Source organism: Neltuma alba, unplaced genomic scaffold (genome assembly GCF_004799145.2).
Source record: "Neltuma alba isolate B1F8T4 unplaced genomic scaffold, ASM479914v2 tig00003021_pilon, whole genome shotgun sequence".
NCBI lineage: Eukaryota > Viridiplantae > Streptophyta > Magnoliopsida > Fabales > Fabaceae > Neltuma > Neltuma alba.
In genome coordinates, this window is record NW_021633108.1 from 11,244 (window position 1) to 24,546 (window position 13,303).

The 13,303-nt window shown below is 35.8% G+C and overlaps 2 protein-coding genes across 3 annotated transcripts; one reads left to right on the forward strand and one right to left on the reverse strand.

Moving 5' to 3' along the window:
- Positions 1–4,086: 4,086 nt before the first annotated feature.
- LOC114740011 (F-box protein At1g70590-like) lies at positions 4,087–7,899 on the forward strand. 2 transcript variants are annotated; one of them, XM_028928125.1, is made up of 4 exons: positions 4,087–4,775; positions 5,999–6,132; positions 6,334–6,516; positions 7,100–7,899. In XM_028928125.1, exons 1-4 carry the CDS (start codon positions 4,199–4,201, stop codon positions 7,301–7,303), a joined length of 1,098 nt encoding a protein of 365 aa, XP_028783958.1. In that variant the 5' UTR covers positions 4,087–4,198; the 3' UTR covers positions 7,304–7,899. The 2 variants fall into 2 exon arrangements, with proteins under 2 accessions (XP_028783958.1, XP_028783959.1); XM_028928126.1 differs by having other exon boundaries at positions 7,139–7,899.
- A 2,463-nt stretch (positions 7,900–10,362) lies between these two features.
- On the reverse strand, positions 10,363–12,870 carry LOC114740008 (uncharacterized). The gene has a single exon (XM_028928123.1). The coding sequence runs from the start codon at positions 12,687–12,689 to the stop codon at positions 10,854–10,856; it is 1,836 nt and encodes a 611-aa protein (XP_028783956.1). The 5' UTR covers positions 12,690–12,870; the 3' UTR covers positions 10,363–10,853.
- Between the last annotated feature and the right edge of the window lie 433 nt (positions 12,871–13,303).

The window sequence follows — 13,303 nt, forward strand, 5'->3', positions numbered from 1 at the left end:
AATAATTAAAAAAATAGACGGGTTTAAAAGGGCTAGCCCTTGGCCCTAAAGGGTTGGCCCTTTTATTTTTGAGCCCTATAGGGCTAGCCCTTTTAAGCCCAATTTCCTTTTAAACCACATAAAATACAAGTCTGGCCCTCCATTTAAAAGAGCTTAAAAGGGCTGGCCCGATGGGCTTGGCCCGTTTTGACGGCTCTAGATGCAGTGGTATAACCATGGAAGCTATTCTCATATCCATAATACTAGCTCCGGTCTTAATTATAAGATCCAGTTGACTAATTTGAGGAGATTAAGGAAAGAAGTTAAGTTAGTTATTTGTAATAAATAGGCATTGTCTTTCCTAAAATATTCTTATTAATCAACTATATTGGCTAGAACTACAATTATTAGAAAGACTACCTTGAAAAAAAATGTATAAATACGAGAGACAAAGTGGATTGAGGTTTTATATTTAGAATCAAAATAAAAATCAAACAAGGTCTTATATTAAGGACCGGAGGTAATATTTATGTTTAATAATTGAAGATATCTTGCATGTTCTAATGATACTGCAAATGTTAATTAATATAATAAATTAGTTAATTATAATAAATGTGACATGACTTATTTAGAATAATTAATATATATTATTTTATGTTACTTTTTTTTTTTGGTAATAAAATTGGGGTGCAGTTGGATTTCAATCCTCCAAAGTGTTAGACATGCATAGCGCCTTTAAAAGGAGATGAAAATCAGACAAGAGGGGCTACGCAAAGGTCAAATAAGAGCCGGACCTCGTTGCGTGTCTGGACTTTAAGGTCCATTTTGGAGGCACATTAATTTATAAGTTTTTTTTTTTTTGAAAAGATACAAAATTTTTCCCCCCTCAAAAAAGAAAGATTCAAAGTTTTAGTATTGTTTATCACTTTTTTTTTTTTTAAATGGGGTACGTGGTTTATCACTTTTTTACTACGGACGATGAAATTTTAGGATTGTCCCAATATGTGATTGGGCTAAAATATAAGTATTCATGTCGTTGTCACCCAAAAAAGAAAATACTCATGTCGTCAATTAATTAATTAATTAATTACTACACAGGCTTCTTATTATTATATCAGACGTTTTTTTTCTTGTCACCTGCGTGCACAACATCTGAAAAGTGAACGATTATTATGAAAATTATCAGAAATATTGATATTTTTTTGGCTTCCAAAGTTTTCACCATCTTAATAATCTACCAACTTTATTTCATTCATAACGGTAACTGATGAATCCTGACTCTTTCCACCGCTCTATGAATTAAAAACTAACAATAGCAACCTTAACAAATCTTGTATTCCTGAAATACTTGAGTAGTAGTAATCAATAGACATTTGAATATTTATTTTTTCTTGCCATCACACCATAAAATCTTGTTCTTTGAGACTTAGGACTGCAGCTCAAACTTTAGTATCTTAGATTTTTCGTTCATCCCAGGATTGAAATTCAGATATTATCTCTAAACAAAATTGTCACATCTTGTATATTTTTCAATATACAGATATTTGAGTGAAAATTTTTATAACCATTACGTCAATTATTTTCGATAATATTTTGCCGTGAAAATAAGATACAGGCACAATGTAATTATTGGAAAACTCATTTGGTCTTATTTCTAGGATAAAGAGAGTCATTTTTCATATAAGTGTATAATTCTACTTTTCATTTATTATTATGTTAATTTTGTTCCTATGAGGTATCACTTTAGTCCTAGCCTCTAACATATTTTATAAAGACAAAAAAAAAACTTTAAACTTCATTAACTCTCATTTAAAATTTAATAAATTTTTAACTTTATTCTTATTTAATATATATTAAACCTTATATAAATAAAATAAACATAATAATAAATGAACCGTAAAACTGTACATCCGTATAAATTTTTTTTACTGCTCTATAAATAGAATTAAAAAATGTCTTCTCTATTTTATAAATAGGATCAGAAAATATAATGTATATTAAATAACAGTAAAGTTGAAAAGTCATTAAATTTCAAGACAGATTTAATGATATTTAATTTTTTTCAGTTCATATAAAACATACTAAAAATAATTTATAAATAGTACGTGATATAAGCAGGAGCAGAGGAGCATGCATCTATATGCTCATTCATTCAACCAGAAGCAATGAGATATAAGACAATCGACTTTAATTTGATGAGAAAAAAAAATGGAAAGTCGAGGTCAACCAATTCATGATGGGGCTAACGAAAAAAATATGAAATATTTGTGAACAAGTGATGAGGCATTTGACTGCTAGATAGGTGATAAAAGATTCTGTTCTGATTCACACCATAACTGATTCTGTCTTCACGCTCAGATCATTTTAAAGCAGTCCCACATATACAGCAATTGTACTGTGCCTGCCCAAATTGTAAATAGGAGTTTTTTCAAATTATTTTTTAACAAAAGGAATTTACCCTCATGTTTAAACAAAAGCGTTAACTATTAGTTGAACAAAATCACCACAACTATAATAAAGAGTTTGCCTTTAGGATCCTTACCTTTTGGTATGAAGAATTTTATTTTATACCACTTTTGATTTTTATTATATACAACTAACTTAATTTATTTTTTTTAATCTACTTAAATTAGTCAACTAGTTTTTATATTTAGGATCGGAGGTAGTAATTGATATAATAAACAGATTGATTATCCACGTTTTATTTTTTTGTTATTAAAATTTATACTACCTCTAATTTTTAATATGAAAGTTAGTTGAAGATTCAATTTAATTTTAAATATAAAGTTCAAATTTACTTTGTCTCTAATATTTATTTATTTTGTTTCAAAATAACCCATATGATGATTACACATGTTGAGAAGATTCTAGCAAGAAGTAGTTTTAATACACATAATTAATAAGTGTATTTTAGTGAAAACAATATTTATTTATTACACATAATTAATTTTACTAATTTTTTAATTTCTACAAACTAACTATCTAATTCTTATATTAACATGGAAAAGTAATACTCTTCCGATCCTTAATGTAGGACGTGATTGTCAAATTGATTTTGATTCTAAATATAAGACTTGTTTTTCATATTTATTAATTTTTTCTAAATGACTCATATGGATATTTCTTCAATTATCATCAAGTAGAAGAGGGAGGGATGATATTAAGGGAGATGATTATAGTGTTGTAGAAAAAACATGTCATATTTCTTATAATTAACTAACTTACCTAACTTTCTTAATCTAATTAAATTAGTTAAATAGATTTTATATTAAGGATCGGAGGAGTTATATTAAGTTGTGTAATCAACACGCCTGTCTATAGTTTTTTCATGCAAAACAAAAATTGAGGTGAGAAGTCATTATTTTCTCTCATATAGTATTTTTTTTCAAAAATTAATTGAAAGTGACACTTGTATTATTTTATACTTTTTCGGTTATTAATATAAGACCTAACTAAAGAGTTGATATTAGTTTTATATATAAAATTTATTTCACGTTTATAAATTTTTTTTAAATTAATCTTATTGATATTTTCTTAACAATAATTAAGTAGAAGAGGGAGGGAGTGAATTAACAAAGATCCTTAGGTCTTAGGATATTTTAGAAAAAATATATTATATTACCCAATTTAACTAATATTCTTAATTCACTTAAATTAGTTAATTAGTTCTTACATTAAGGATTGAAGGAGTATAATATACTAATGATTGATTGATAAGTTAATATTTTATTAAAAACTTATTTTTAATTATACAATAATTATATACAATATAAAGATTTAAATTTTTTAAGATCTATTTTACATTTTAAAAAAACTGAATTTACCAACTCAAAAATTGACCTGATACAAAATTAGGCAAATAACGAATTAGAAAAAAAATCTTATGAAAGCTTTCAATATCAGAGTTGAAAACGATGGCTTGTCTTTTTCTTTTCTTTTATTTTTTTCTGAGACGACATATCAACATCAACGGCACTCTGAAATAGAAATTATATGTTCACATTGCAATAGAAGCATGTAATTTTCTTATCAAAAAAGAAAAGAAAAAGAGGAGTGAAAAAGAAAGGGACACGACTTGCGAAATTGCGAATGCGTGAGGTGAAAGCAATTACCGACGTCGTTTCGTCTGTCACCCAATCTGTTCCGTTCGTCCCGTCCTTAACGAATCAGTGGCTTCTTCAGTTCCTTTGTCGGAGCCCTGGGACACCAAGAAACGAAGATGAAGCACAGAACATGGCCTTCTCGCTCTGGGGTCTCTCGTTTCTCATCTCTTCCATTTCCTAATATGATCAACTCTGATGTTTCCACTAAAAATTCTACCTCGAAAACCCCTTTCAAAGCATCGGCTTACTCAGGTCGCTCAACTCGGCTCTGCTCAAGGGCATCATCAGTGTCTGCTCCATCAGGATCTTCATCACGTGATGCCGATTTCTCTGCCCTCCCCTATGACATTCTTGCGAAAATCGCCGCTTCCTTTACCCTCCCGAACCTTCAAGCGGCGTCTCTGGTTTGTCGGTCGTGGTCGGAGGCGCTTAAGCCGTTGAGGGAGGCGATGCGTCTTCTGAGTTGGGGAAAGAGATTCAAGCATGGAAAGAGATGCGTTCGTCCGAATATAGACAAGGCCCTAGATTCTTTCCTGAAAGCTGCGGCTCGGGGCTCCGCTCTGGCTATGGTTGATGCGGGTCTGATTTACTGGCAGATGGGCGAGAAGGAGAAGGCAATTGTTTTGTATCAGAGAGCTGCTGAACTCGGAGACCCAGCTGGCCAGTGCAATTTGGGAATTTCCTATTTGCAAGGTATTTCCAGAATTTAAACTTTATAGTTACCATTTTTATTTCATTTCATCTAAAATCTCAGTTGAAGCTTCAATCTTTAGTCTTAAAATCCTTTTTTTCCCGTCCTGTTTTTGAGAACAAGTGCCTCTCCTCAGGCCTTCATCCAAACTACATATTGCATATTTATAAATTCTGATAATATGGACTTGTGAATTTAGAATTTGCATAGAAGAAATGAAATTGGAAGTCGGAAGGTGGAAGATGTAATGTTTTTAGACTTATGTTGTGCCTTCATATTTCAATACTTCATCTTTTTTGCCATCACATTTCAATAGTTCATCTACACTTCTGCTGAGTGCACTATTTACATATACTAATAGCGATTCTTAGCTGTGTGTTATGTAATAATGATATCCATGCTCTTGAAATTTTCATGCACAAATGTTTTCTTAAAATATGAGTTTCAGTTTGCGCCGAGGTTAAAATCAAAATCAATAAACATAAAAACAACGTAAAGCACACAATGGAAGATTATGCACGTACTTCGGGTTGCAGCAGAAAGTCAGAAACTCATTGCTGTGAAACCATTTAGTCCTTCAGGGTTGAGTGCAATATTATGGCATCTATGAGTGCTGAAGGAAAATTTCACTTGTCCGATGTCATGGGAGACTGCAGTTTTCGAGGACCGGTTCTTTTATAAATAACTGAGGTTTTGGTTTTATCTGTATTTCTGCTTTGCCTTATTAGGCGTTCAAAGGATTTCTTTCCAAGATATAACTTCACTTGGCTCACGATAGTCACGCAAGTAAGTTTTTTTTTTTTTTAACCTTAATTTGAACTTGGGCGGTTTTTGGGACTGCATAATGTTTGATGGTTTTCATGCTTCATAATTCAGTTATATGGTGCATATCAATGAAACTTATCTGTAACTTGTACTCAGATTTGTTACAATTTATCTTTGCTATAATAATTACCCTGCATGTATATGAACCCCGCATCCCAAAAAATGAATTCTGCATTTCTTCAAGAAAGCTTTTTCCTTGCTTGAAAGTGACAAGAAAATGAAAGCTAATTTAAGTAGGTCCTCTTTCCATATTTGCAATTGCATTGCATTCCTTCACAAAAGATTGTTTGAGATATATTTTATCCTAAAAAATAAAAATTGTCCATACATATCATGCCTTGATGGCACCAAAGTTTATGACAATAAAAAATGCTTATGAAGGTATAAATTTGCTCTGCAGCTGAACCTCCAAAAACTAAGGAAGCCTTAAAATGGTTATACAAAGCTTCAATTGGTGGGAATGCCCGTGCTCAATACCAACTGGGGCTTTGCCTTCATCGAGGTCACAAGGTCAATTGCAACATAAGAGAAGCTGTAAGTGTTAATTTGCTTGACATCAACATAAAGCATCCCTTGATATCAGTAACTATATTCCTTCTTTATTTGATGGGTGTATTAAACCTTTGTTTGTGAATTGGCTTTTTAATGTAAGAAATGCTTGTCATAGTATGCCATTCTGTTCTTGCACAAGCATGTGTATGCTGATCTTTGCCACTAACTTTTTCCACGGAACAGGCTAAATGGTATTTGAAAGCTGCAGAAGGAGGGTATGTGCGTGCAATGTACAATATCTCCTTATGCTACTCCTCCGGTGAAGGTTTGGCACATAATCATCAGCTTGCAAGAAAATGGATGAAGCGGGCTGCAGATCATGGTCACAGTAAAGCTCAATTCGAGCATGGACTTTCTCTCTTTTCTGTAAGCAATCGACCTATACCTTTTATTTTTCTCGACCAGCAATATGAGCCCTCTTATTTTGAATATTCATGGTTCCCCAAAAACAAGAAAAAAAAAGAAAGAAAAATGAAACGTACAACTTCTGTGTGACTGTTTCTTATATCAAACTAGACTTCATGATTTGGCTTTTGAGCTTTAAGGTCTCACCGTCCTTTATTTTTAAAGTTCGTTAGTAATTAAACCGCGATCTTTTGTCCAGGTGTAGTATATGACTTTCAGTTCACATCATCCATATTTCTACTCAGATTTACATGATCACGATATTTAGTTTCAGAGTTCAGTTCCACTAGGTTACTAACACAAATTAGACTTACATGAACTTTGCGTATTCCTCCTGTTTTAGGTTCTATTAAAAACAGCCTTTCATGCATTTATGCGTCTAATGGGGGTTCCAATTTACCTTTGTATTCCCTTTCTTTAGGTTTTTATAATTTGTTTTTTATATGACATCTATACATAAGATTGAAATAGTTGTCAGCAATGGCTAAGTGTTCCTGGGCATAAGATTTTGGGTTTTTGTCTTATTTATATGTACGTGTTTCAGATTATACATGATTCTAACAGAGATGTTGCATCTGAACAGGAGGGTGACTCGATGAAAGCTGTGGTATACCTAGAACTTGCCACACGTGCTGGTGAAAGAGCCGCCGCTCGTGTCAAGAATGTAGTTCTACAGAGGCTTTCATTGCCTTCACGGGATCACGCCATGCATCTTGCTGACAGGTGGCGTGCTTTGCCTTCATGTTGACTTGTCATGCATTCCTGGCAAAGAGTCTCATATTCCCCTTGCCTTGACTACTGATGTTGCAACTTCTTGACAATGGACTCGACAAAGCAAGCCAGAAAATGGGCTAAAAAAAGGAACTGACTAGGATGCCATTCCTACAAATTTTGAAAGTAGTGCCATAGTGGTCTTCCTTTATGAAATAACCTAGCTTGTGCTTGTAGCTCTGAAAGCAAACAATAGATGGTAAGATTATACAAGGCCACCCTTCGGACTAGTTTTGGGGTCCCTAGAAGTCACAGAACTTGTTCGTTAATGCCTCCAATTCAGCAGCCATGTTCCTTTTGGAGCACGACGCCCCCTGTGGAATTTTGAAGAAAACAACTGTCTGGGTAGGTTATAAGCTTTCGTGTCAGGTAGGGCAGTTCTAACCAATACTGTAGTGTGATAAAACTAAGGGCGACGATGCTGGTATATGTAACATTTGGGTCATCTGATTGTAATATATGCTGATTTTCCCTGAGCTTTTCCTCCTTCTCATAAAAGCTGTAGTGAATTATATGATGCCAATTTCTCTTATGGATGGACAAATTGGTAGAATGCATTTTGAGAGATGATTATTCGGAAGAATACAAGCTAATAATTCGCTGCATCAAGTAGACGTAAAGTGAAATTTGAGTCATCTACATTTAAAATTTTTAATTTGGAACTTTTAGATGATAAAATTATTTTTCAAAGAAGTGAGAGTTTACCTAATTGATGAAATTTTATTTAAAATTAAATCAAACCTCGACTGGTCAAATTTAATGGGATGGTCTGGATCGATGACAAGTATGACATGTCCGCTTGAATGCAGAGAGTTTGGCTCATTCTATCCGGTTGACCTTCATCACTATTCACTGCACCTAAATGAACCAATATGGAAGGTTTAGCAATCCGATCGTAGGCATTGTTTTGTAAGAATCACGAATTAATCTCCTAATGGAAGAGTGGTTTTCATGCTGGCAAAAAAAACAGAGTGGTTTTCAAAAGGAAAAAAATGGTAGTTTGGATGTTGAACCAGAAGAGAGTTAAACTGGTATTGAACTGGAGTGAACTAATAATGAACTGGTTTAGATAATTATATTGTTATTAGTCCTATTTTTTTCTCATTTAACTTTCAATCATTATAGATTTGAATGAGTTTTAATGATGATTTTGATATCAATGATTATTAATGTTAGTAATTTTAGTTAGTGATAAATCATCAAGATTAAAATTCTCAATGTTGTTGTACTTTGTTATTGTTATAATCAAATTATTGTTATATTTTCTTGTCTTTTGTTGTTAGTGATTATTAATATTATTATATTTTGTTATTTTTAATTAAATTATATTTTAATATAACTGGTTTGATCCAAGTTGACTCGATCCCACCAACTAACTCTCAAACTGCTAACTTAACTTGTTTAGTGTCCGATCCACTTTTTCTTCCTTACTTTTCATTCTGTATGCTACCGATATTTTTTTTATGTATAAAAATTTGTCAAAGTCCATTTTACCAATAAAATTTGCAATGAAAGAGTTTTTCTTAATTTTCCCTTAAATATCTGCAATACATTGAAGTCCACCGTATTGTATTCAGAAATTGAAGGAGCAATAAGGGGGGATGGTGGAGAGTGGCTAAAGGGCTTCTCGGTGCAACTAGAAAGCTGTGAGGTGGTAGAGGCTCAGGCGTGGGGTATCTTGGTAGGACTAGAACTATGCCGAGACATGGGATTCATGAGAATTGAAGTGGAATGTGATTCTAAGCAAGTGGTGGACCTGTTAGTGCAGAACAAAGAGCGCAGCCGACATATGAATGTTTTCCAGGAAATTCAGGAGATGATGAAAGAGGATTGGCAAATCAGGATCAGACATGTCTTTAGAGAAGGAAACCGAGCAGCTGACAAGCTAGCCCACCTTAGCCTACAGCTTGATTCACCAAGAACCATCTGGGACACTCCGCCTGAAATACGGAGAATCCTCATGAAGATTTAGCTGGCACTGAGATTCCCCAAGAGTCTATACTGTTTGTAATGGTTCTGTAATGTAGTGGGCCTAGCCCCTGTTTTATCACCCAAAAAAAAAAAGAAATTGAAGCCGCTGTGAAAATAGACCATGAATTCTATTCTATCTTATTGGCCACACAACAGAATATGAAAGCCCACCCCACCTCCAGCCGCTGTTGGTAAAGAAATTACTGCCTTGTAACCAGAAGGCCAAAACATCTTGCGAAAGTGAAAGAAAAAAATTTCTTCAACCTCGTCTCACACAAAAACTAGTGACTTGCCTGACCATAATCCAAAGTGCCCCCCGCCTTGGTCATTAAAGTGGATCATCACATTCTATTTTTACGCCTCAGCTTTTAATATGACTTTTAAAGTGTATATATTTATTGAGCATCTTCTAACTCCTCTGAAGACCATAAATCAGTTAACTCCTCTTAGTGAAGAGCTTTTTAGATAATGACAACACAGCATGAAACCAGAAGCCAGAATAAGCTACCCAACTTACAAGTTAAAGAGCATCAACAAAGACAAATCAAGCCCTTCGATCAATAGTAACGTTTTTTACAGTCACAGCCCCTTTTTTTTGGGGATGAGTTCAAGAATTCCCAAGGTCACAAACTCGGTAATTTCAGAGCCTGAGGACAACCAGATATTGAGAATTTTTCAATTTCATAAAAAGCTACATGAACTGTTTGAGAACAGGGGGAGGAATTATTCCAACATTAAATTAGATATTTTTCAGAAACATGAACGGATTTCTCTGTCTCATCTGCAAACTAACCATATTATGTCCAGCATGTCATCTCATCTGAAGCATGTGTAGATTGTATTTTCATTGGTGACGTTCCTGTAGACGGTAGCCACAGAAAAAACTATAGAAAACTAACAAAGACAAGATCCAAAACAAAGATGAACAAAGCATATTCAAACTCACAGAATATCAGCGTCCAGGATTCATCAAGACAAGTCTGAGGCAAAGAAGATATCAGCTGCATATTCTATGGATAAATCAAATCTCAGAGAATCCTATTCCCACTACAAGACAATGCAGCATCAAAAGGAATGATAGAGAATCAATTTAATCAACAAAATAGGTATACAGAGAAATTCCAAGGGCTTAAAAGAGTTTATTATCCAAAACAAATTTAACCTCTGACCTTCACCACGTTCCCCAGTTCACGGGAAAAAAGATAAGACGGCCTAAGCTGAAAAACTGAAGTATATTCTTACAAGAGGTACGGTTTGTTCCTATAGACCCCCTTTATCCACAAAGGGTTAGCCAGATGTAACCTAATAAGCCAAAGACTGATACGGAATATATACACACACAAAACATGACACAAAGAAATAAGTAGCGTTCAAGTGCAATTTGAAGTGTCATTTCATATCTGATTGGAGCGTCTAGTGCATGGCAGCATCCATGCCTGACAGAATATGACTTCTTTAGATCTTTTCCAGTATCAGTGCTTCATAGGATGCAACTATTTCGATAGTATTCTCATGAACCTATGAAAACATAGCCCACCAACTTACTGAATAAGTACTCAAGGATAATATGAAATCCTTTGAGAATGGGATCCGGCATGGTACAGATTAAGGTGAACTAATGCCTTTGACACTAATTCTTTTATTTCCGGATGCTGGGAAATAACTGTTCGATCAACACCCTCTAAAGTTGTCAATACCCTTTCTTGTTCCAAGGATTCACTGTTCCCAGCATGCAGTGCAAGGTAGCAGAGAAGGATTAGTCCATGCAATTGAGTATCTTCATTACGCCGTAGGAATCTCATAAGAGCAGGGACGCCATTGAACTCAATTATTGCCTTCGAGTGCTCCACACATAGGAAATTCTCTGGACAAGCAAACTTATAGAGCGCAATGACCGCTTCAGTTGCTACATCAGACATTTTATGACTTATTTGTGTTACTAGAGGACCAATTACCCGAGTCTCTCGTGCAGGAAATGTCCTAGCTAGTGAACCAATTGATTTTATGGCTGGAATTTTTAGAAGTGGGTTGTCAAAATCCTTAATCACCCTTAAGAGCTGTTCCACCACGGCTTTAGCAGCGGGTGAATTAGTCTTAAATGCTGCCCGGCGAAGATCCGCATTTGATTCAGCCGCAGCAGTAATCTCCATTATTGTCATCAAGCAATTGTACTGAAGCTCTCCTTGCTCCTTCTCAACCAACCTCGCCAAACAAAGCATCCCTTTTGTCTCAGTTATTTTCCTGCTATTTGACACGCTTCCTTTGGCAAGCATCCACAAAGCCTCGGCACAACTAACCTTCAACTTAAGCTTCAATTCAGGGTCCTCATTCTCCCTCTCCTTTCTGTGATTCCCCGCCCGGCTACTTCCCTCCATATGCAAATATGAATTCGAATGTGAACTCGTAAGCGGGCGATTGCTTGACCTAACCATTGACTTTTTCTCCAATTCCTTGTTAATTTGCATAATAGAATGAATACTCTGCTTACCCAATTGACCGGTATGATCATCATCAAAAGTATCGAAAGACAACAATGTCACAAGCGGCCTAATTGCATTCTCCCTGGCAAAATCCTCCTGGGCAACAGGGTCATGTTTTGCCATTCTAGCCACCAAATTCGCGGCTCGAATTTGAACCCTCATCGGCGAATCTCCAAGAACCTGCACGACAGTTGGAACTCCTAGCTCGTTCACAATCGTCCTAACTCTGTCAAGATCGTTTGCCAAGTGACATAACGCACTAGCAGCTGCAATTTGAGCAGTTGGAAGTGTGCTTTCCTTAAAAAGCTTCAGCAATGGGGGAACCCCACCTTCTTCAACTATAATCTTCTTATTCCTATCGTTATCTTGAGCAAGCGCAGCTAGTTCATTCGCAGCTTCAATGCGATCATTCAATTGACCCATTTGGATAGAAGCGATGAACGACCAAACCCACGAGAGAATCGGGTCGTTGCTGGCAATCGGAGGAAGAGACAGCTCAATCCCACCGCAACCGGTGCCGTCGGTGTCGAAGATACTAAGAAGCCATTTCATGTCGCCCACAGAAGCTTCTAGATAGTTAAGAACTTTCCGGAAATCGGCGGTGCTAACAATGTTCACAACCCGTCGAAGAAAGCTCTGTCGCTTACATTTTCGGACTAGGGTAAGGGCGCGTTCGAGGTTTTTCGACAACTCAGCGGCCACACGCCGAATTGGTACCTCGTAGAGCGAAGGGGTTGTGCTGGCGAAGCGAACCAGGGTTCGAAGCATTTGAAGAAGACGATCGACTTGCTTCCACACTTCGGAACACTCAAATTTGAAGGATTCGGCCTCGTCGACAGCCTTTCGGATTCGTTCCGCCAGGAGAATCGGGTAGGAGAGCTCGTCTTCGATTCGCTGATTCTCCGATGCCATATCCTCCGTCGAGTCAATGAGTCAGCCACCGAGTCAACCCAACCGTTTACTGGTCGTGATCTTGGAAGAGGGAAGGAAAGGAAAAGGTAAGAAATTCCTGTAATCTCTGTGGAGGGGGTGTGTATCAGAGCTGCCTTTCATGCGAGGCCAGAAGTGGGGTGGTGTTATTTCTTCTGGCTCAAGTCGATAATAATTCTCTGTTCTTCTGGTTCGCATGTTTTTTTGTCGTGAACGGACATAACAACATTGACATGTGTGTTTCGGAAAGTAGTTTGAAGGGAGAAAGAAGCCGGCGCGCGTGGGATTGGTTCAAGGGAGGTAACGGAGGAAGAAGCGTCAGTTTGACTCCTACGTAACTTACTGGTATTGCTAAGGAAGAGCGTGCTCTCAAGACTCAACGCTTCTGGGTGGCCAGGAAAGAAGACTCGTTATCCCCTTCGAAGACTTTCGCTTTTCATTTATTTCGCTAAATTAAGCTACTTATCAGTATAAATAAAATAAAATGTTATAATTATTTTTCTATCGTCTTATATATTTTCCATACGTAGATACCCTCATATTAAAAGTAATCATGTTAAAGATATTGTCTAACATTAAATATAAGTATTTTTTTC